The sequence below is a fragment of the Hippopotamus amphibius genome, chromosome 16, assembly GCF_030028045.1.
Source record: "Hippopotamus amphibius kiboko isolate mHipAmp2 chromosome 16, mHipAmp2.hap2, whole genome shotgun sequence".
NCBI lineage: Eukaryota > Metazoa > Chordata > Mammalia > Artiodactyla > Hippopotamidae > Hippopotamus > Hippopotamus amphibius.
The window spans coordinates 54,682,946-54,708,242 of NC_080201.1; the positions used below are offsets into that span (position 1 = coordinate 54,682,946).

General features: G+C 42.3%; 1 protein-coding gene across 1 annotated transcript in view; it reads right to left on the minus strand.

Annotated features, from left to right (window-relative positions):
- Nucleotides 1–714: 714 nt before the first annotated feature.
- Nucleotides 715–25,297, minus strand: part of ZNF229 (zinc finger protein 229) — a 62,145-nt gene continuing 37,562 nt past the window's right edge. The window contains 8 exon segments of the mRNA XM_057711317.1: nucleotides 715–3,093; nucleotides 3,096–4,691; nucleotides 5,728–5,823; nucleotides 6,385–6,511; nucleotides 15,264–15,322; nucleotides 15,515–15,753; nucleotides 21,007–21,064; nucleotides 22,259–22,487. Coding sequence (XP_057567300.1) covers nucleotides 2,462–3,093; nucleotides 3,096–4,691; nucleotides 5,728–5,823; nucleotides 6,385–6,511; nucleotides 15,264–15,322; nucleotides 15,515–15,548 — 2,544 coding nt within the window. The 5' untranslated portion in view covers nucleotides 15,549–15,753; nucleotides 21,007–21,064; nucleotides 22,259–22,487 and the 3' untranslated portion in view covers nucleotides 715–2,461.

Sequence of the window (25,297 nt, forward strand, 5' to 3'; positions counted from 1 at the left end):
TTTCTTTCTCTTTTTTAAAAAATCTTTTATTGTGATCAGTGATCTCTGATGTTAACTTGCAAAAAGATTACAACTCGCTGAAGGCTCAGATGATGGTTAGCATTTTTTAGCAATGAAATATTTTTATTTTGTATTTATTTTTTGGCCATACCATGTGGCTTGCAGGATCTTAGTTCCCCAACCAGGGATGGGGCCCATGACAGTGAAAGTGCCAAGTCCTAACCACTGGACAGCCAGGGAATTCCCCAAGAATAAACCATTTTTAAATCAAGGTGTGGACCTTGCTTTTTAGACATAATGCTATTGCATACTTAATAGACTACACTGAAGAATAAACGTAACTTTTATATGCACTGGGAAACCAAAAAATACTTGTGACTTGCTTTATCTCAATATTCGCGTATAGCAGTGGTTTGGAATCAAACCTGCAATATCTTTGAGGTATGCCTGTAACTTAGATTCTTTTTCTTGCAGCCCCAGGTAGCAGAAAGGAACGCAGCCCAGGCCAAGTCTCAGGTCTCCCGAATCACCCAGATGGAGAAGTTAGATTGGAGTCATGGTGCGCTGTCCATGAAGCCAGGCCTGTGGGCTTACTGGTCCCAGAGGGCCAGAATGTAGAACAGGAGGGCCAAACGGGTCCTCCCAATTATGCAGGCCACCTCATTTCCTACCAGCCAGCAAAAATGATGCAGCCTCTGAAAGTACCTAAATCACAAATTTCACAGTTCTTTTGCATACCTTATATTTGGTACCGGGTGCTAAGTGAACAGTAGAAAGAGAAAAAAAAATTATAGAGGTTATAACATGGATCTTTGACCATAAGGGATTGCTCCAGCAGACTAATATTTAAAAAATAGTTTTACTGGTGCTACAAAATTGATATATACTCTTTGTTACAAAGTAAAATATATACAAGCACATAAATGCATTACAGACCCCATATTCCACCCGCTATAAATAAGCAGTTATGATATTGACCTTTCACACATCTTTTTCTTTCTCTTTATAAACACACACACACACCCTCTAACACTATGGGGTCATAGTATAATTGTCATTCTACAACTTTCCTGGTTCACTAGTTTGTGGGCAATATCATTACAGGTGTATCTGAATACTTCTAGTGGCTGGTCCTCGTATACATGTGCCTTAACTTATTACAAACAGAGTATTAACATTTGTGGGGTTTTGCTATGGTACAAAAAAAAATGCTACTGAGCTTGGCCATATACATACACCTCTTCCCACATGTGCAATTATCTCCCAAGTATAAATTATTACACACTTATTGCCACTTCAAAGGTTATACAAATTGAATTTGATACACTGACAAATTCTTTCAAAAAAGACTATTTTCACTCTCACCAGTAAGTGCGTAAGAATGCATGTTTCTACAGATCCCCACGGACATGGCTTTGGTGAATCTGTTTTACCACTGCTATTCTGACAAGTTAAAAATGATATTTCTGATTTTTAAAAATGTTCACATATGTGTCTTATAGGTAAAAATAAAAAGCCAACCAACCCAGCATGAGATAAAATGGCTAAAAATATTATATGCATGATAGCAATAAAACATAATCCTAGAAATATAAAAATATTCAGAACCTATTTTTTTACATTTCTAAAAACTTTTACTGAAAGATCACTTAAAATACTTTAGCAAGTGAATATAAAAATAAATAACTTGAAAATGGAAAAAAATTTCGCATTTCAAAGATGCAAGTTCTTCCCAAATTAACCTATAAATTCAATACCATGCCAATTAAAAGCTCAATCAGATTTTGTTTAAAAATGATAAAATACTCCTGCAGTTTACATAACCTCTCTATGAGAGCAGTTTATCTCTCTGAGATAAAACTCCATCACAGAAACATGATGAAGATGTGCTGGAGATACATTACCCAGACATGCCAAGAGAATGCCTCTCCCTGAAACCATCCCTGCCCTTCTAAAGGTTACTTTCCTCAATGAACGTTAACATCATCCTTTAATTTTTATAAAAAAACTATCTTCTAAAAGGTACTGATGATATCGGTTTGAGTAAGGGGACAACGTTTTTTCTACATTTGTGCCACTTGTAGGTATTTGCCCTCACAAAGAATCCATAATCTGCTTCTTTGATATATTCTCACTACTCTCATCATTTGTAAAACTTCCCTTGTGGGCCAACTCTGATGAAAGTAACCATTTTTACTGAAGCCACTGGCCAGGTCATTTCCTTAAGGACTATTTTCTGTGCAACAGACTCTTGAAGACTGAAGTTTGTGACTGAAGTGCTTTCCCTATTTTCAAAACTTCCACATTTTTCCTTCCTACTATGCTTCCCTTCCAGCTGCTAAGAAAACATCAGCCTCTCCTGAAGACCTCCCTACACATCACGTCTGTAAGGTCTGTCTCCTGTGTTGACTCTGAGATGAATGTAAAATTCTGAGTTCTAACTGGAGACTTCAACTCATGTCTACTTGTAAGGTTTCTCGCTTAAATGTACCCTCTGGTGATTTCGAAGACCTGAGCTATAACTGAAGCCTTTCCCACACTCTGCACACTTGTAGGGCTTCTCACCAGTGTGGACCCTTTGATGGATGTGGAGACAGGAGCTTCGACCAAAACCCTTCCCACACTTCTCACATTTATAGGGTTTCTCGCCAGTGTGGACCCTCTGATGGCCTTGGAGATGTGAGCTGTAGCCCTTGCCACACACATCACATCTATAGGGTTTATCTCCAGTGTGTACTCTCTTATGACTGAGGAGACCTGAGCCATATCGGAAGCCCTTTCCACATTCATAACAAGTGTAGAGCTCTCCCGTGTGCAGTCTCTGGTGGGTGTGAAGGTTGGAGCCATAACTGAATCCCTTGCCACACTCATCACATGTGTAGGGCTTCTTCCCCGTGTGGACTCGCTGATGTTTGTGGAGGCTCGAGGTGCATCTGAAGCCCTTCCCACACTCTTCACATCGGTATGGCTTCTCACCCATGTGGACCCTCTGATGGATGAGAAGCCCTGAGCTGTAACTGAAGCCTTTGCTGCACTTGCTGCATTTATAGGTTTTCTCTCCTGTGTGGACCCTCTGATGGGTGAGGAGATCAGAGCATAAATGAAGCCCTTCCCACACGTGTTGCAGATGTAGGGCCTCTCCCCTGTGTGGACCTTCTGGTGACTTTGAAGGTCTGAATTCCACCGAAAGCCTTTCCCACACTCGATGCATCTGTAGGGCTTCTCTCCCGTGTGGACCCTCTGATGGACATGGAGGTCTGAGCTTCGGCTAAAGCCTTTCCCACACTCACATCTGTAGGGCTTCTCTCCTGTGTGCAGCCTCTGATGCATGAGAGGCCCCGAGCTATAGCTGAAGCTCTTCCCACATGTCTCACACTTGTAGAGGCGCTGGCCAGCATGAACCCTCTGGTGAGTCTGGAGGTGTGAGTTGTGACTGAAACCCTTGTCACACTGGTCGCGCTGGTAGGGTTTCTCTCCTGTGTGCGTTTTCTGATGACTGCTGAGATGTGAGCTACAAGAGAATCCCTTCCTGCATTCAACACAGCTATGCGGCTTCTCCCCTGGGTGGACATGCCGATGCTTATGTAATGCAGACTTGGCGTAGAATCCTCTGCCACACTCGCCACACGTGTAGGGCTTCTCCCCCGTGTGCAGCCGCTGATGGACCTGAAGCACCGAGCTGTAGCTGAAGCCTTTCCCACACTCACTGCATTTATACGGTTCCTCCCCAGTGTGGACCCTCTGATGGACAAGCAGGTTGGAGCTTCGCCCGAAGGCTTTGCCACACTCTTCACACTAATAGGGTTTCTTTCCTGTGTGCACTCCCTGGTGAATGAGAAGGACTGATTTATACCTGAACCCCTTCCCGCAGACATCACATCCATATGGCATGTCTCCTGCATGGGCCCAGGGGAGGCTGTGAAGGTGTGTGTTCTGCCTGAAGCCCCGACCACGCTTGGTACTTTTAAAGGATTTCTCTCCTGTGGGGATTCTCTGATGTCTCTCCAGACAGGCACTCGTCCTCAAGCTCTTAGCAAACTCTTGATATGTATAGGGCTTCTCTTTCAAGGGCACTCTTGGCTGAGTGAGAAGGTTTGATTCTTCCCTGCAGCCATTTCCACGTTCGTTTCTTTTAAAGCCATTCTCTCCCAGGTGAGGGTGTTGAAGTACTGACTTTTTAATGCAGTTTTCTCTACATTTATCACAGTTACATGGTTTCTCTCTTTCAGGTTTTCTGTGGTCATGATGACCACATGATACCCTGAAGCCATAATCACCCCAGTCACATTTACACATTGTATCTTCCGAGCTGACTTTTTTACACCTTTCTTGAATGTTCCATGGCTCATTCACAAAGGCTTTTATCCAAGATTCTTGAGTGGAGATGGGTGTTGCAGTTTTCCAGGCTGGAAACTCTTGATTTTCTAAACTGATGGACCCATCTCCTAGAAGACTGTCTACCAAATTTTCCATTTGAGAACCCTGAGTAGATGCTCCTTTCCCCTCCTGACAGAGAAAAGCATCTTTGGAGAACTGGAAATCTGTCCCTGGAAGGTTTTCTCTACAGTCTTGATTCTGAGTTAATTCGCCAGCCATGCATTCCCAGATTTCCCAGTAGGAGAGCTCTCTGTACAAAAGCAAGCTTTGCTCCTCTTCTTGAATATACTCCATGTCCTTTTCATCCTTGTCTCCTATGGGGTTAAAGGCAACTTGTGAGAACAAGTACAAGACTGGCTCAGGGATATCAGGCTTTCAGACTTGGACCAATAATGGCCTAGAGAAAAATTCCGCTTTACATGTCATAATATGATATGATAACAACATGATATGACAACAGTATCGAACATTATTATAACATTTCCTATGTGCCAAAGAGGTACACATATTAACTTATTTAACCCTCAGAATAACATGGAGGAAGGAACCATCATGATCTTCATTCTTCAGAGAAGGCACAGAGAGGGTAAGTAGACTAGGTAAGTTACTCCACTGTGCATGAGGAAGTGTTGAGCTTGGATTCCAGTATACAAGCCTGGTTTTAGAGCCCACTCTTAGGGGGCGCTCTCTCCACACTGCCTCCCAGGGTAACTCTGATGCTGGGTATGTGTGAGCTGAACTTGGGAAAGGAACAAAGCCACAAATCCTCCGAAGTGCTCCATCTGTGTCTGTATCTTCTGTGAGCATATTCAACAGGAATCCAGGGGATACGAATAAAGTCTGGAGACATAAAAATTTCAGCATTATCCCCATCACTGCTGGCGAGCCAGCAAACTGTGATATTTGCCACGGGGCACCACGTGATTTGAAAAATGTGTCCATGCTTTCTGATATTCTTTATTAGTTAGCTTTTTATCTTTTAAGGCTGAGGTAACATGAGCCTGTTTATGGCCATGAACTTGTAGGATACTGGAGTTAAGTGAGAAATCCATCAGAGGACTGCCAACCTTCTGGAACAGTCTCTCTGCCACTGGCTTGCTTGTCTTACACTGCCTGTCTCTTTCGATCAGAGGGAAGGAAGTCCAGAGACGCCTCACTTCCTTGGGGTATGCTACTTTCTGGAAAGCATGAAGAAAGCATGGGGTTGAATAACAGAAATGAGGTTGCACAACAGTCACCTACTACCGTACCTGCCATATACATAGGCAAGATCAAGGGTGGGGAAAGGCCTCTGCATGGCCAGCTCACCCCTCACTGCCTGGCCAGGATTCTAGACTCCATGGTTCTCACCTGGATGTGCCTCTCTTGGAGTTTCTCTCTCTGTCACCCAAGTCTCTTCGTTTTGTTCCAGCTGGCACAGCTTATCAGGCTTGAAAGGTTGTTGCCCTGAAATTGCAAGAAAATGCAAGGCTAACGCTCATTTTTGAGGTGTAAAAAAAATAATCGAAGGGGACTTCCCTAGTGGCACAGTGGTTGAGAATCCACCTGCCAATGCAGGGCACACAGGTTCATCCCTGGTCTGGGAAGATCCCAAATGCCGAGCAGCAACTAAGCCTGTGTGCCACAACTATTGAGTCCACATACCACAACTACTGACGCCCGCACGCCTAGAGCCCATGCTCTACAACAAGAGAAGCCACCACAATGAGAAGCCCACACACTGCAATGAAGAGTAGCCCCCGCTCGCCACAACTACAGAAAGCCCTTGCAGCAACGAAGACCCAACAGAGTCCAAAAAAAAAAAAAATTGGAAAATACAGCCCTAATCCCATGGTTTTCAGGCATTTGAAGGACAGACAGGGAAAGATTCAGGACTGGTTGAATGAAACTGTTATAACATTTCTATATAAAGGATTAACCTGCATTTCAAGACCAAAAATATCCTCTCTCCAGGGAATAAGAACACACCAATAAGTTAAGTTTCAGTTGCTTATAGGTTTCTCTCACCCACAGAGACCACGTTCCGGAAGTTCTCCAGCATGACGTCTCGGTACAGCTTCCTCTGGGCGTAGTCCAGCAGCCCCAGCTCCTCCTCCATGAAGACCACAGCCACGTCCTTGAAGGTCAATGGCTCCTAGAACGTGAAGCACCATGAACACCAACACCCACTAGACGAAAGGAAACTTGGCATCACGAAGTAGACCAGGAGAGCAGGAAGTTGTTCAGGGCAGTGAGTCAAATCCAGTTTTATTAATGTTTGACGCCAATAATTTTGATTCTAACCAACTGACCCTCCATGGTTGTCCAAAGAGTTAAAGCAAGGAACATCCTTCACTTAGTGTGAGCACTTCTGAGGCCACTTCCTAGAACTGGAATGGCTGCACCACAGGGTCTGCACATTTTATACTTGGACTCTAACTGGCAGATGATTGACTTGTCCTCCAGAAAGACTGTGACAACTTATAGCTCCAACGGTGCCTAATTTAAGAGTGGCTGTGTCTGCATACACCCCCAAATCACCTTCTCCCCCACCAGCCCCTCACCCCTCCATCAACAGTTGGGCAAATCCTGCTCTTTTTCTGCCATAGCCCCCACGCCCTCCTTTTAGGGGCTTCCTTGTCAGAAGCAACCAACGTGTTCAAGCAACCATCTCCTCACCCAGAGGAGACCTCTAGAGCAGCAGTTCAAACTGGGGGATTTAAAATCATACTGTGTCATCCTTAGTTATGAACTGTGGCCCAGGTTTCTTGGTTTTTTTTTTTAATAAAGAAGACGTGGTATATATATACAATGGAATATTACTCAGCCATAAAAAGGAACGAAATTGGGTCATTTGTAGAGACATGGAAGGACCTAGAGACTGTCAAAGAGTGAAGTAGGTCAGAAAGAGAAAAACAAATATCATATATTAATGCATATATGTGGAATCTGAAAAAACTGGTATAGATGATCTTATTTACAAAGCAGAAACAGAGACACACAGACGTAGAGAACAAACTTATGGATACCAAAGGGGAAAGGAGGGGTGGTAGGATGGATTGGGAGATTGGGGTTGACATATATACCCTATTGATACTATGAATAAAAAAGATAACTAATGAGAACCTACTGTATAGCACAGGGAACTCTACTGAATGCTCGGTGGTGACCTAAATTAGAAGGAAATCCAAAATAGAGGGGATATATGTATATATATAGCTGATTCACTTTGCTGTACAGTAGAAACTAACACAGTATTGTAAAGCAACTATACTCCAATAAAAAAATTTTTTTAAATCAGCTGAGTACTTGATTTTATAATTGAATATATCTGACATATAACATTGTGTAAATTTAAGGTGTACAAAGCCTTAATTCAATACATTTATATGATTTCCAGCATAGCTATATTTAGCACCTCTATCACGTTACATAATTATCCTTTCTTTTTACTGGTTGGGATGTCAGTTTTAGTCTTTTAGCAAGTTTGATGATTGTAGCACAATATTGTCATCTATATTAATTATACTGTGCATTAGATCTCTACGGTTTATTTACTACTAGTTGCAAGTTTGTACCCTTAAACAGCATCAATATTATCACCCCACTCCCCCATCCCCTGGTAACTACCATTCTGTTTTTTATGAGATTGACTTTTTTAGATTCCACATATAAGTCATATGTCATATGGTACTTTTCTTTCTCTCTCACTTACGTCACTTAGCATAACATGCTCAAGGTCCAGCCATGTTGTTTCAAAGGGCAAGATATTCACCTTCCTTGTGGAAGAACTATATAGAGAGAGGGACCCAGGTTTTTTAAGAGAATTGCTTTGGTCCAGTGCGAAAAAAAAAATGGTATTTATAAATGTTGAAATGTAGTAATCAACTATATCATCGTCATGATCTTCACTTAGACTGCAAAATGCTTTCTTAAAGAGGGAGACAATTGTATAGAAGGGCTTTGAGAATGATACTTTCCCTTCAGCCAGTCCCTGGAATACCTGTGACAAGGTATTACACAGTAAGAGTGAGTTGTGATTCCACAGGTATTTCACTTAAAAAAAATTCAAGGATATATTTTTAATAAAAAGGAAGAGAAGGTATCTGTAGTAAGGTTTAGTGCATGCAGGTCAACATATTCAAGAATTATTCAGTTCCTATAAAACAGTATTAGGCCCCAGGAATTAGAAATAAGTAAGAAAGACACAGCCCTGCCTTCATGAGGCTTGTGTTGGCAGTCCCCAGGGTCACCTCCAAGGTCTATGATTTGCTAGGACTCAGTATATAATCCCACTCATAGCTAAGACTTATCACTGTTCAAAGGGAAAAGGCATGTGGGGTGAAGTCTGGAGGAAGCCAGGCACAGCCAAGGGTGGTGCTGTAGTAAATCTTAGCCACGAGTGAAACTATACACTGTGCCCCTTGAGTCCTAGAAAAATCTCTGAACACGGGGTAGTCTTGGGGACCCCGATCCAGGAGGTGGAGTAACTTGGCTAAGGTCACAGAGCTAGTAAGAGACAGGGCTAGAACTTGAACACACAGAGCCTTGTTCCACAGACACTGTACTTTAACATCTGTTCCTATAAAAGCCAAGATGTGTTACTAGAGGACAAGCAAATGAGAAGAAACTTTGAGCTATGAAGTAAGTCAAGGGGATGTAATGTACATACGGGGAATACAGTCAATAACATTGTAACAACTCTCTATGGTGACAGATGGTAACTGGTCTTATTAATCATTCCATTAGGTATAAAAATATCTCACTAAGCTGTACATCCGAAACTAATATAACATTGTGTGTTAATTATAACTCAATTTTAAAAAGGGAAAAAGAGAAGATATAAAGCAGATAATATCAATACCTTATATGTACAGCTCACTGACTGTAAGGTGGGTACTAGACTAAGTATTTTTATATGCCTTATCTCATTTAATCCTCACAGAAATCACCGACAGCTCCTGGAATGTCAGAAATGCTCTATTACCTTGGTTAGGTCAGCAACTACTCACAAGGTAGTTACTATAGCTCTCCCTTTCCACAGATGAGAAAAATGGGGTCTCAGAAAGCTGAATACTACTTATCCAAGGACATACACCTAATAGTGTCAAGTCAGGACTGAGCTTGGGCAGCCTGACTAACCGCACTGGAACCACCCTGCTCTCCTGCAGCCCAAATGAGATCAGAGGAGCACAGAGCAGAGGAACCTATATATCCAGTTTGGAGAAGAAGCATCACCAACAGAGCACATTTCCCAGCAGAGTCCTAGATCAATCTCAAGACTAGAGATGGGAGAAAGTTTAGGCCAGAGGTGGTCAGTTTGGAAATTAATTAAACAGACCAATCACTAACTTCCAAATCTTTATATCTAGCCCTGCCTTCCACACTGAGTCCTGCCATACCTAACTACCTTTTGGATGTCTAATACCACTTTGGTATCTTGAATCAAAAAAAGGCCAATTAGAATTGAGTCTTTCCTCCAAAGTGTTCTCTTCTTACCCCCTGGGGGTAAACAGTACCATCTACCTTAAAGTTATCCTGGATTCTTCCCTGTCCCTCATTTCTTGTATCTAATTCATTTTTTAAAAAGTCTGCTAAGAATAAAGTTTGGTCCATAGCAGATGTACAATACTTGCTGAATGAATAAATGAAAGGAAACATGAACAGACCTATGATTATGCAAATAACTGAGAAAAACTCATTTGAGATCAACCACGAAAAAGGGCACCTGGTTTGGAGATCACTACGACTCAGTTTCAGCCAAACGTTCATTTTAACATTATTAATTTTTTCCTTCATAATTTTGAATTTCAAAAGTATGTGTTCAGTATAAATAGTAAAACAATGCAGAGATGTACAAGTCACTCAGTGGACCAGAGTACAGAAGGCAGGAACAGTCAGATCATGTGAAATATGAATCAACTGATGTATTTCTCTCTCTTCATATATATAATATGTATATACATATATTCACTTATATATTTATATGTGTGTGTATATATTACATACACACACACATATAAATACCAAAATGAATACATAAATAAGGATGATATTCTGGTTATCTTGCAAATGAATGATTAATTTAACAAATGGCACTGTCATACTTAACTATCCATCTTGAAGAAAATCAAGTTAAATGTCCCCTCTATGGGACTTCCCTGGTGGTGCAGTGGTTAAGTATCTGCCTGCCAATGTAGGGGACATGGGTTCAAGCCCTGGTCCAGGAAGATCCCACATGCCACAGAGCAACTAAGCCCATGCGCCACAACTGTGGAGCCTGCGCTCTAGAGCCCGTGAGCCACAACTACGGAGCCCACGTGCCACTACTGCAGCCCACACACCTAGAGCCTGTGCCCTGCAACGAGAGAAGCCTCTGCAATGAGAAGCCCGCACAGCACAACGAAGAGTAGCCCCTAATCTCCACAACCAGAGAAAAGCCCGTGTGCAGCAACAAAGACCCAAGGCAGCCCCCCCCCCAACAACAAAAAAAGTCAACCTTATGCCATTTATAAAAGTAAATTAGTCATATTAGGTATTAAAAAAATTAATGGAAATATTAAAAAGCACTTAGGTGCCTTTTAGATTAAGCTTTGGATGAGGAAGGTCTTCTGAAATTAGATACGAAACCAGATTTTCAAAAGAGAACAAATCATTTACTTGTATAAAAATTTTAAATTTCTTTATGATCAAGTCACCATTCAGAAAGTAAACATTGAGAGAAAACAAGGGTAAGACTTCTGATAGGTGAGTTAACCCCACTACTGAAAGAGCGCCTAAAAACATAGTTAGAAATAATGCAATGATGGACAAAAGTATTTCATAAGCAATTCACAGATGAGAAAATACAAATGCAGCCAATAAACACAGGAAAAGATGCTTATTGTGCATCCACTATGCAGGAAACTGCAAAACAAAAAGGGAGAGCTTTGCCACACACCCTCTTCCATCAGATAAGCAACGTTTTGTACTGATATATCCTTGAAGATGTGGGGAAACAGTGTGAAAGGCTATGATTTCCTGTCAAATACTCTAGCAACAATGCATTAAAAATTTTAAAAAGAAGTGTGTTCCTTTTGGCCCAACAATATTTAGAAACCTATACTAGTGAATTTAAAGATTAAAGTAATAGGATATAAGGACATACGTGTTTGTGGGTATGAAAGGAGATTTATCGCTGTACTATTTGTAGTGCTAGAATTGGTAATAATCTGAATGGAATAATATAAGTAGTAAAATATGGACTACATGTAAAACACACACATTTCCATTTGTTTACAAAGGGGACGACCTACATACGTTTTTTCACATGACGAAGAGGCTGATGGGTACACATCCTTTTGTTATTGTTGGGCATCTCAGGGAGGACAGAATTGGAAGGGGAAGCCTAATTTTTTTCTCATAGACACTGATATCTGACTTGTATTAAATTTTTTATTTTGAAGATTATAATAAAATATATGTAAACCAGTATTATTAATGTGGCCAAGCTGCACAGGCTTAATCTATGAGTTAGTAAGATAGGCAGTCCAAAAACATCTATATGATAGTACCCTTTTATGTGGTATAAAAGGTGGGGTCAGGCAGGGGAAAAATCTCATAGCTGTGAACCACAACGGCTTTTGAAGAAATTAAGAAAGAGAATTTCCTGGCGGTCCAGTGGTAAGGGCTCCGTGCTTCCACTGCAGGGGGCAAGGGTGGCATCCCTGATTGGGGAACTAAGATTCCACGAGTCAAAAAAGTATGATACAAATGAATTTATAATTATCAGGAGGGAGGGGGAAGGGATAGTTAGGGGTTTGGGGACTGACATGTACACACTGCTGTATTTAAGATAACCAACAAGGACCTACTGTATAGCACAGGGAACTCTGCCCAATATTACATAACAACCTAAATGGGGAAAGAATTTGAAATAGAATGTACGACTGAATCACTGTGCTGGTACACTTGAAACTAACACAACATTGTTAATCAACTACGCTCCAATATAAAATAAAAAAGAAGTTAAGAAAATAGTCTTAACACCACCTGGGACTCAAAAGGTACGTTCCCTAGATTTTCTTTCTTTCTTTTGTTTTTTGGTGGAAGGGGAAAAACTTGCTAGGAAAAATAACAAACAAACCAGAATTCTTAAAGTGTAAAAAAATCACTGCTATGATTGCAAACAAACAAACAACACTTCAAGAGACCAGCCAAACTGAAGAATGAACATCAGTGAAGAACCAGCCAGAACTGGAAAAGAGATCACATTCCCGGAACACAATGGAAAATCTGAAGAAAAGAATAAAAGTTACTGCCGAGACCAGCTCGGCAACTCGAGGTGAGTGACGGGTGCCGCAAGCTTGAAGAAGACACAGACACAGACTGAAGAGAAAAGTGGGACCGGGGGGCTCAAGACCTCTCCGATCAAGAGCCCTGCTGACTCATCCCAGGTTGCTTTTATTGAGTTCCTGGGCTAACATTCTCAGGATACACCCATAAACAATCAAAGGCCTCACATGACTGAGGGAATTATCTTTTTTTGCTTCCTGGGTCCGAGTTGAGCAGGTGTGGATTTGAGCTGGGCCTGGAGAGCAAAACAGCCCTGGGGGCAGGAGACCTCTCTCAGATATTGGGGGTCTGTGCCCCACTCCTGTTGGCCCCTCTGCGACTGTGCCTGTCTTAGGTTGTTCCTCCCTTGAGGAATCTTACCCGTCTCTGGCTAACCAGTCATCCTTCAGGGCCAAACAGGGTGATATTAGTCTCCACGCCCCGCACCCTCAGCTCCTCCACTGCTCAAGCAGAACATTCTGAATCCCATCGCTCGGCCCACATACTTTAACATTTTCAAGGTTTCAGAAAGGCTCCTGAATGTCTTCCCACAAGTTACAGAATAGGGAAGACAGATCCAGAAGTTATACCATTTATAACATGAGTCCCAGTAGGATCAAATGAATAAAATAATAGCAACAATAGACATCCAAGGAGAAAAAGAACTAATCAATGCCAGGAAGATCACAGAGCAAGGGCAGTAAAGACCAAGGGTCACTGGCTTTCGAAGATCCTTGAAAATGATACCCAGCCAAGTTGCTGTCAAATATAAGCACGACAGACCTTTCAGGGGAAAATGACCAGAATAAACTTAGCTCACCAGGAGATGAATGGAGAAAGAACGATAAAAAGACCAGCACTTGATTTAATGCCAGTAAAAAAGGAAGCAACTTGTACAAAGTTCTGAAAGTGAATATAAGAATTTAAAGCCCAGACCATTTGCCATTTGAGCATAAAGACAACAGACCTTCTTTAGCATGGAAAACTCAAAGGATGTGGCATCCATAAGTCTTCTTTGAAAAAAGACAACAAACTGTGGAGGCAATTAAGCCAACCAAGAGAGAAATCAAAATAAAGTCAGGCATGAAGAAACCGCAGTAAAAGGACAAGCAGTGAGCAACGACTTATATAAAGAGACCTGAGACAACCAGCGGTGGGAACAGATGGTGACAGATGAGAAGGGAATGGTGATAGTAACAGTAATATACTATCAGGAGGTGGTGGGAAGTAAAAAAGTGCTGATTTCTTCAGCTTTCGTTACAGGGATTTCATCAATACTATTTAAAATTACAGCAAATGACTCAAACTTGCAAACTTTTTTTCCCCTTGGCCGTGCTGCTCGGCTTGAAGGATCTTAGTTCCCCGACCAAGCATCGAACCTGGGCCCCCACAGTGAAAGCGCTGAGTCCTAACCACTGAACCACCAGGTAATCCCTACAAATTTTTTTCCATGATCTCTTTTCATTAGAAACAGCTTTATAAAATATCATTATTACAAGAAGTATTTAAAATTCTGCAATTGCTTTGACTTTTTTCTCCCCAATTTAAAGATAAGCTACAATATAAGTTACGTGTATATAATGAAAGCGAAAGCATATTTCCACGTGCTAATATTTTCACCCACTTTATCTCACTTGATAGCAGCACAAGATTGAGACAAGAGGACACATGAAACCACATAATCCAGCAATCCAACACCAACCCAATGGATGGACATGGGGTCCACTCCACCATCTTTTTTTTTCCCCCACTGTTATAAACAATGCTGTGATGATCATTCTTTGAACACTTGCTCTGACTTAGAATTCTTGGAGTGGGAAATACTGGAGCAGAGGCTTGCACAATATCTACGAGGGCTGAAATGCCCCTGGAATTGTGTGGATGTACCCACTTCTCCATACGTTAGCTAACAGTGAACACTGATCTTTCAAATCTTTGGTCATCTGCTGGAAAAAGAATCAGATCTTGTTTCAATCTGCATCACTTTGATTACGAGACGCTGATCATCTTTTCATATGATTACTGGTCATTTGTTGTTCCTCTTTTTTCCCTTGCTGAAAATGAAAGCTCAGGTCTTTATTCCCAACTCCTGTTTTTAAAATAAGGATATTAAATTTTGTTGTCCATAAAGCACTGTGCACCTAATACGCTTTTAACTTTGCTCATGGTGTAGGTTTTGGTAGGGTGTATTAGGTGGAGAATACAACATCTGGAAATGAATAAGGAGAAATGTCCCACTGAGGAGAAAAACCTGGAGGATTCATTATCTGGAGAGTCACCTCTCTACATAATACGGGCTCAGGCCCTAAGGTGAAACTATTATTGACAGGCAACATGTAGAGCAAGAAGGCAAATTACAGAGTCCCACAAACCTGGGCTCAAATCCAGGACTCGCCACTCATTTCTTCATCTCTGAAGCAGGATCATAGCACCTCCCTCACACAGCTATTTTGGGGATAAATGCAGTGAGTAATGTAATGTGCTCACCTAATATGTTTTTTTTTCTCTTTTTCCTTCTACCAAGGGAGGGAGGTATGTTTACTCTCTGATGCCTTAAGTTGTTATTTCTGGAGAGAAAAGAAAACTCGACCCACCTGAAACTTGGTCTTGTCTTCCCCATGTTGGGAAAGGGCAGAGGCTTGAGAACACAGAGCTGTAGGAGGAGAAAGAAGCCTGGAGAAGGGTGGGGCCTGCCTGGGCTCTCTGACACCTACCTGGACCTCAGGAATGGCTGCCCCTTACAGACTGGTTTCTTTTCACTGGACGCAACTCCTCATCCACCTCACTCCCTCTCTCCATACCCGGCTTAGATTCTCCTCGTCCCACACCCTTCGTTAACTCTCACCTCTTTCCTCCTGGCTTGAGGTCAAAGTCTCCATGGTCTCCCCTCCTAGGTTTCTGGAGCATCAGCAGTTTTATTTCTTCTCTGATCTTCCTAAACTGGAGAAGGAGAAGATCCAGCGGTTCCTCATTCTTGAGACTGTCCAAGCTCTGACCAGGAGCTGCAGATGGACACCCGGTGTCCCAAGTATCTGCCTCCACCTTCCCTCTCCAGAGCCTGCTTGGCTGCCATGATCCAGGGACCTGTGGGCTCAAGAGGGAACTTGACTTCATCTGAGTTCTTTCCTCTGGGCCCCAAAGTTCACACCTTCTGGATGCCAGTCATTCAGAGGACATGTACCCAGCAGCTGTATGCAGTCCCTGTTCACAGTCCTGAGAGCCAAGAATGTCGCAGATGGCCGGACAGTCAGAGAAGTGTCTGCAGGGAGGGCCCAGCAGCAGAAGTCTCACAGGGAGACACAGGGCCTTACAGAAGGGTGCAGATCCCACAAACACATGGAAGCTGTGCCCTGTGAAGGAAAACCTGGAGTATAAAAGCTTCACTAACGCAATACTGTGGGGACTGCAAAAATAAAAAATCCTTATCCCTGTCCTCAAGGATTCTAAAAATCAGGATATAACAATGGCTACTCAGCCATAAAAAAGGAAATTATGCCAACTGCAGCAACATGGATGGACCCAGAGATTATCATACTAAGTGAAGTAAGTCAGACAAATACCGTATGATATTGCTTATATGTGGAATCTAAAATATGACACAAATGAACTTATCTATGAAACAGACTCACAGACATAGAGAACAGACTTGTGGTTGCCAAGGAGGAGGGGAGTAGGGAAGGGAAGGATTGGGAGTTTGGGATTAGCAGATGCAAACCATTATAGACAGGATGGATAAACAACAAGGTGCTACTGTAGAGCACAAGCAACTATATTCAATATCCTGTGATCAACCATAATGGAAAAGAATACGGAAAAGAGTGTACACGCATGTGTAACTGAATCACTTTGTTGTACAGCAGGAATTACAATACTGTAAATCAACTATTCTTCAATAAAATAAATTAAAAAAAGTAAAAATAAAAATCAGGATATGGGTGAGCAAATGTCTTGTAAATCAGAGTTTGTCACCTTTTCTGTTCCATGACCTCCTTTGACAGTTGGGTGATATTTATGGACTCCTGTTGAGAATAATGTTTTAAATGTGTAAAATAAAACACAGGATGATTTTCAAAGCTAGTTACACTGAAAGACAACCTTCAAAAATATTAAAACATCAAGTGTGTGCTTCTTTATTAGTTATCAAGAATGAATTAACTACTGTAATTTCAAAACAGTAATGAGCAGGAGCAGTATTTTGAAACATCTACATCAACTGTATTATAAGAATATCTATGATTTACATGGATAACGGAGTCACAGGTTCTGCTTATACTATTGTGGTTTGTTGCCTACATTCATAATGGAAGGAAATGCTAATTTTCAGTTTGACTAGTATACATTTTTCTTCCCACTCCAGTTCACTGGACCTACTGCATTTCGCCATGGACTCAAGTTCAGGAACTCCTTTTCTAAATAAAGCCTTCTCCTGTCAGCCCCAGACCGAATGACTCTCTCTAGGACCCAGCCACACTTGGTTTAAAATGCTGGCTTAGCCCCTACCTTTCACACAACCTGCCTTTTAACGTCTCTAAATCACTGAGGGACTCGAGTCTTCTTTTTATCTTTGCCATCTTGCATGGGGGTGGTATACCAGATGCACTTAGCAAATCCGATCAACAGGCTGGGATGCACATAGATGAACAGAACTCTCGGAATCAGCCTGGAGCTAGTGAGTAGGTAGCGCAAGGACACTGACCAGCAGCTTCCTCCTTCCCTTACCTCTTTTCCCTTAGACCCAAGCCACAGGGCAAGTTCAGACAAATAGATACACACACTTGAGATGTCCACTCTAAGATGCTCCCTGGACTGTAGTGCTTCAAGAGCTCAAGTCTCCACCTCTCCTCTAACCACCTGTCCCGCACCTTTGCAAAGCCCGCTCTGCCTGCCACCTGTCTCACACATGTGCACTGCCCTGCACTAGGATCACTCTCTCCGAAGCAAGTGCAGAAGACGGGGCCACGTGCTGACCTCCTACATGGAGGATAAAGGGGCAGAGGAAGGCAGAGGCCATATCTGTAACAAGCCCTCCACGCCAATACCTTTCAAACTCAACTCTTCAGGATCCTCCAGGACTGCACCTTGCAAACTTCAGTGTTTTTAAAATCACCAGGAGCAACTGCTAAAACAGATATCTGGATGCCACCTCCAAAGATTCTCACGCAACAGCTCTGCACTGGAGCCCAGGAATCTGTATTTTTAACAAGTTTCCAGGTGATGCTGATATGGCCGCTGCAGGGACCACACTTGAAGCAGCATGTGCTAAGACACTCCAGGCTGGTTTCCAGGGGCTTCCTAGTTTGCATGAAATTGCCTTGTGGTTCCTCCTCATGTCCCTGACCTCCGAGAGTTAGGGCTGCCTCAAGATTCAGTCCAGAAAGTTCTCCTCTCTCTTGACTCATCACTCTCTTGGTGGGCACATCTGGCTTCCTGACTTCAAAGTGCACCTGCAGGCTGATGACTCAACGCCAACTGACGGCTCCACTCGGGTGCCTAACAGGCGTCTCAGATGTGCCCCAAACCAAGCTCTAGATGTGCCCCCACAGGTCCCTCTCCCCTTTCAAAGGGGCAGGCCACGTATTCTAGAACAATCTGTGACTTCTCTCACTTTCATACTCCACATCAATCAGCAGCAGGAACCTTGAAATTATAGCCAGAATCAGACCAATTCTTCTTACTGCCACCATCCAAACCACCACCATCTCTGGCCAATAGCCTCCTAACTGGTCTCTCTGCTTCTATTCCAGTCCTGCCTGCAGTCTATTTCCTACAAAGCAGCCAGAGTGATCTTTTTTCTTTAATTAAAAAATACGTTATTGTTAAAAAATCCTAGCCATCATTTGCACCTTCAGAGAGTTATATTCTGGCTGGCGGAGGGTCCTGCCTGGATGCTGATGGCTGCTGACTGATCAGAGTGGTTGTTGCTGAAGGTTGGGGTGGTTCTAGTAATTTCTTAAAATAAAACAATATTTTAAAATTAGAAAGCCATGTCACTTCTGTGGCCAAAACCTTCACTTGACTCAAAACTTTCACCAAAGTCCTTTCAATAGCCAAATGACCTTATACTATGTGGCCTCCCAAGACCCAATTTCCTACTTATTTTTCTTATTCTGCTCAGCCTCTCAGGCCTCCTTACTGGTATTTAAGTAGACCACTCATGCACCCAACTCAGGGCCTTCACTGCCATTCCTTTTCCCCAGATGTCCACAGGCCCCACCACTTTCTTTGGGTCCCGACTCAAGCACCACCTTCTTGGTGAGAGCATCCCTGGTCACCCTACTTAAAGCTGTCAGTCCCTCTGCCAGTACCTCCAAAGCCCTTTTCCTGCTTCATTTTTCTCCATGAAACTTATCGTCTAAACTTCCATCTATTTTCCTTGTTTACTGTCTTTCTGTGCCCACTAGAATGTGAGCTCGCTGAGGGCTGGGATTTCAGTCTGCTCCTGCCACAATGTAGGTGCTCAATAAATATCTAAAAAAAAAATTTTTTTTATTATTGAAGTATAGTTGATTTACAATGTTGTGTCAATTGCTGCTGTATAGCAAAATGACTCACTTACACACACATATACATTCTTTTTTATATTCTTTTCCATTATGGTTTACCCCAGGACACTGAATATAGTTCCCTGTGCTATACAATAGGACCTTCTTGTCCATCCACTCTGTAGGTAATACTTTGCCTCTACTAACCGCAAACTCTCAGTCCATCCCTCCCCCACCCCTCAGTAAATATTTAAATGGAAAGTGGGACTTGCCTGAACTCAGCCTGCTGCTACCTGGATCCTGGGTCTGCTGATACCAGTTACAGAGCAGAATAGATTTTGTTCCCCAGCTTGTTCACTTAGTAAATTATATGCTAAGGATCTGGCTGGCTGTGTGGGGACACGATGGTGATCAGGGCAGACAAGGGCTCTGTGCTCCAGCAGCTGACATTCCAGCTGGTGGAAATAACAGATGAATAAATTACAATGAATAAAATTATGTACAGGGATGAAAAGGAGAACTCAAAGATGAGTCTGGGTTGAAGCTTGAGGAAAATGGGGAAATTCTGATGTTTTAACCCAGACAGCAAAAGCTGGAGCAAGGTTTTGGAAGTTATAGCTCTTGTCTCTCAATAGTGGAGTTGTGAAATGGTTTGGGCTCCAATTCTGGCTCAGCCACTTTGTAGTTGTACTGACCCTAGAAGAGTGACAAACCTCTGAGTCTCTTCTTTCTTCTGCTAAATGAAGATAATATTCCTTACTTACAGAGTGGAAAGAACTAAGTCTTTCTCTCTCACACACACATGCATGCCTATTTGAAAAAAGCTCACAGCCCAGTACTTAGCACTTAGAAAGTCCTCTATAAACTATTATCATTGCTCTTATTCATTCATCCCCCAAACTAGCCTGGGAATACAAGCATCCCTTCATGTAACAAATATACATTCAGCATCTACTACGTCTTAGATGCTACAACAAACACTGGGAATGCAGTAGTAAATAAGGTAGGCAAGGGACTTGTTCTTATGGTGCCTGCCTTCTGGTGGGTGAAAAAATCAACAAAGGTGATCTGCTATTACAAAAAGGGCAATGAAGAAAAGGAAACACGTGACCAATTCTTGTTACCACCCAGAATATAAGTTCTCGCCAACAGAACATCGATGGCAGGTGTGGGGGGGCAACATTAAATCAGGTGGTCATGGAAGGTCTCTAAGCCCTTCATGAAAATAAATCAGCTGTGCAAAGATCCTGCATGGGAAGAGTACAGAGGGAAGTGCAAGGGCAAAGGCCCTGCCTTCTGGTGATAACATCTCTCGGCCAAGTGACACTTGTTAAGTTTCTTAACCGTTCTAAGCCTCAGTATTCTTACCTGTAACATGGGACTAGTATCATCTAAATTCCAAAGCTGCTGAGCAAATTAAATATAAATTAATGTACTCATTCAAATATTTATTGAGACAGGCACTGTTCCAGGGACCAGGGATACAGCAGCGAAAGCCCTCAACATAATAACTGTCATGTAATAACCACCTCATTAATGCATACCATTACAGTTACTGTTAGTACTTCTTTCCTATATGTAGCACATGCCTAAAACAGTGTAAGCCTGAGTGATTTACTGACCAAATGAATCACTACTAGGAGCCAAGGGGAGAATATACTAAATAAAGACACCAGGAAATTCCCCAACCTTAGAAGAAACCCATTTCTGAGTAAAGGTGGGAAGGCTGAGAGGCCTGAATGGGACATTTGTCAAAACCACGGGATGAACAGTGAGGTCAGGAAAACAGGTCTCCATTTAGGAAGAGAGCTGGCATTGCCATAAAACAACCACAAGAGACCACAGTTCTACTCACCTGGAGCTCTAACGTCAAGAGACCTGCGGTTATTCCTTCCTCTTCTATGCAGTTCTCTCTGGCAAAGGAAGAGTCAGAAGAGAGAGAGAGAGAAAAAAAAAAAGAGCCATAAGATAACGTAATTTTATCACAATTCCCAATATCACAGGGAAAATATCTCTGAGCACCAGGTGGATGTAATCTACCCCTTCCTTTAATTTATGCTTCCTGTAATCTACTCATTACTGTACTTCCTTCAGGAGTCCTAGAAAGGAACCTCCCCTCCTACAAGACTCAGAGAGAAGGGTCCATGCCAGTCCTGCTTTGCGCCTTGTCTACAAGCCTGTACTCACTGTAGCTCCCAGGAGACAATGAGAATCAGGACAGTCTCAAAAACTGAATTCAGAGCTGTGACTTCCATATGCTGTGTCACATTTTATTTTGGTGGGGAGGGGGAAGAATTTTTTTTTAATTGAAGCATAGCTGATATATATTATGTAAGTTACAAGCTATACAATACAGTGATTCACAATTTTTAAAGGTTATATACTCCACTTACAGTTATTATAAAATGTTGGCTATATTCTCTGCGTTGTACATCCTTGTAGTTTATTTTACACATGACAGTTTGTACTTCTTAATCTCCTACCCCCATCTTGCCCCTCTCCCCACTGGTAACCACTAGTTTGGTCTCTTTATTAGCTACGTGACATTTAGACTGGCAATCAACCTGTATGTACTTCAGACGCTACAAAAACCAGAGCCGGCAACAATGCAAAAGCAAAAGAATCGCTTACAACTTGCACAATGCTTTAAAATTCTCCAAGGAATACATACAGACCATGAAGATTCAACTTCTGCAGATCTTTATAGAAATGCCTTCACTGACAGAAAGCTCTGAAATTAGTACAGAAGTGGGTGGGCGGCTACCGTGAAAGAATTCAAGATTATCAATTCGCGACTGCCTGCACTGGAGTCTCCCAAACCGGAGATGCCCGTCTCAGAGTCGGAGCTGCGGCTCTTAAACTGCTCCTTCCGAGCCCGGGAGTGTCAAGGGTGGCCGGCCCGGACCCCGCCCCCCATCCCAACCCGGGATGCTCCGCGACCCGCCTCCTCCAACCCTTCCTTCGCCAAGCCGAGCTCGATGAAATTCGCCGGTTCCGACCCTCCGCCATTCGCCGCCCTTTCCCCCTCAGGTCCTAGAGATCCGACCCCTGTGCCTGCGGCCGGAACCAAGACCTCCAAGAACACTCACGTCCCCTTTCCTACTCACCTTCGCAGAAGAAACCAAAGCACCGGTGCGGCGGCCGGAAGCGGAAGTGGCCGACTAGGGAGGGCCCGACTACACTTCCCAGAACCCTCTGCGGCGCGCGGTCTTACTTCGAATCCAGTTGGTGATGGAAATAAGCGTCTACCTGGAGCCCTGCCTAAAGCCTGGCGGAGGGCGGGGGGCGCTCAACGTTCAGACGCTCAGCTGTGGGGTACCCCTACACTTTTCTTTCCTTAAAAAAAAAGTTATCACTCAGTACTAACATGTTCACATTGTAGAAAATTTGACAATATTCTCAAATCCACACTCCCTCTCAGGGGATACAAAGCATTATTGATGTTTTGATGTAAATTATATATAATATATAAGATTATTATATATATATGTATTAAGTATATAATTTATATATAAAATTATATGTATAAGTTTATATATATACTTTTATATATATAAAATTCCAAAATAGTGCATAGAAAACAGGGAGAAAAACGTAAGAAAAAGGAGAAAAAAAGAAAAAAGGACTAAAGTCCTCTGTAATCCTAGCTCCCAGAAACAATCTTCATTAATATCTTGGCCTATTTACTTCCCAATCTTCTATGTGAGTAAATACGTATTAAAAATTTTTTTCTCCCCATAAAATTGGCATCATAAAATTCTGAAACTTTTTTCTCCCACTCTACATATCATGGGTAGCTTTCCATGTTACTAAATAATGAAATCATTTTAAGTGGTTGCTTAGGATTGTTTAGTTTTAGTTGTTACAACCTCATCCGCCAATGAAGTTATGCTTCCAGTATTAGTGTATCAAAACTAGCAATGAAAGTTTTCTTGAAATTTTCCCAATTTGATAGACCAAACACACTGTCTCTTTACAGAAATGTTGAATAAATGTTAATGTATCAGTGGTGGGTGAATTGCCTATTTATATCCTTTACCCAGTTTTCATAATGGATTTGAAACATTACCATGGCAAATACTAATTACAGTTCATACTCAAATGCGCATTCTGAATGCTCTGTCTCCTTCTAGGGATTATTCCAGCTGTTTGGATATTTTAAGCTGTTTCTTTTTTTCTGTTTTGTTTTCCCTGTAGGTTTATCCTGCTTTCATCTTATCTTGATTCCTACTGATTTCTTAATCCTCAATTATTTTTCATTCCATTTCCCAATTAGAGCTCTATGATTCATGTATTGGTTATATTTTGCTGTTGTGATAACAAGAGTTTAAAGTTATGCAAACTCCTAAAGATTTCAGCAAACTATAAAATTTAGTATTCTCTGTTTAGATTGCTGCTTTCCTGTACCTTACATGACTATCCTTTAATTGTGAGTTTAAATTCCCTTATAAACCAAGATTAAATAGAGATTTTATTCTTGCAAGTGATGGTTTTAATTATTTTTGTTTTAGTCTCGACATATAAAATTTTTAACTGTTGTTCTATGTATATATAGATACATATGTGTCATGGTCCGAGCACAGGTTGGAAAAGAATTTCCAGACACAAAGCAGAATGCAAGAAAGAGTTTATTAGAAGGGTCGCTGCAAGAACAGTGGGCCAACATCCTGGTAGCCAGGGAAGGTCAACCCTGAGCATGGGTTGCTTGCCTGTTTTTATAGCCAGGGAACCTGTGGTTATCTGCTGACTGGGCAAAGTATGTATACTTTGGGAGAAAAAATGGGGCAACTATCTTTCCTTATATGCGATGGGCAACAGACATGGCATGCTGCTTGGGAAGGCTTTGGGACAGTGCAATTGTTGCACTGTGCAGCGTGATAGGAGTCCTGTAACTCTTTTTTCTGGCAATATTGGCCCTTCTTTATCCATTCATCTGTTAATGGCTTTTTGGGTTGCCTCCATGTCCTGGCTACTGTAAATAATGCTGCTGTGAACATTGGGGTGGATATATGGCCGGGAGTGGGACTGCTGGGTCACATGCTTGCCTTCTTATATATACTTGAGTGCCTAGAAAAATAACCTGATAGATCGTAGTGATGATGTGGCAGATTCCTTTTACTACTGTAGCCTAACAAATGACCACAGACTTAGTGGCTGAAAACAACTACTTTATTATGCTCATGGGTTCTCTGGGTTGGGAATTTGGAAAGCGCACAGCAAGGATGGCTTTTTTCTGTTCCATGATGTCTGGAGCCTCAGCTGGGAAGACCCACAGGCTGCGTGGCAACTTGACAGCTGGGGAATGGAATCACATGACTGGTAGTTGATGGAGATGGTCAGCTGGGGCCTCAGCTGGGGCTGTCAACTACAATACCTACACGTGGCCTCTCCGTGTGGTTTCCCAGGCTGCTTCACAGCATGGTGGCTGTGTTCCCAGCGTGAATGCCCCAAGAGAACGAGAGAAAAGCTGCATCACTTCTTATGTCTTGGTATTGAAAGTCACATATAGAGTTGCTGTCATCATCATCACAAATCTGTTCAGATTCAAGGGCAAAGATTGATCCTCCTTCCCCAACCTCTCAATGGGAGGAATGTTAAAGTCACAGTGTAAGAAAAGTATGGATTTTTTGGAAAATACAATCTGCCACATGGTGCTTCCCCCAAAGTTACATTTTCTTCACTTTTATTTCCCATTTACCCCACTTGGAACAAGAATACAAATGAGGATCTGTCTGTGTGGCAACGGTATCAATCAGCTACACTAACTCCCTATTCTCAGAAACCTCACTTTGATGCTTAGGTGGCATGGCCCTCTCTCTCCATTTTTAAAATCAACAGCAATGGATCAAGTCCTTGAATCGCTCCGGCCTGACACTTCTGCCTACGTCTTCCATATTTAAGGATACCTGTGATTACGATGGGCCACCAGTATGCAGGGTAATCTCCCCACATTAAGAGCAGCTGATTAGCAACCTTAATTCCACCTGCTATGACTTTCCAAGTAGCATAGCCAGTAAGATGCCAATGAAATGCTGAAAAGAATTTGTAATCAGGAATTCTTGGCGGGACTTCCCTGGTGGTCCAGTGGGTAAGACTCGGTGCTTCCAATGCAGGGGGCATGGGTTTGATCCCTGATCCAGGAACTA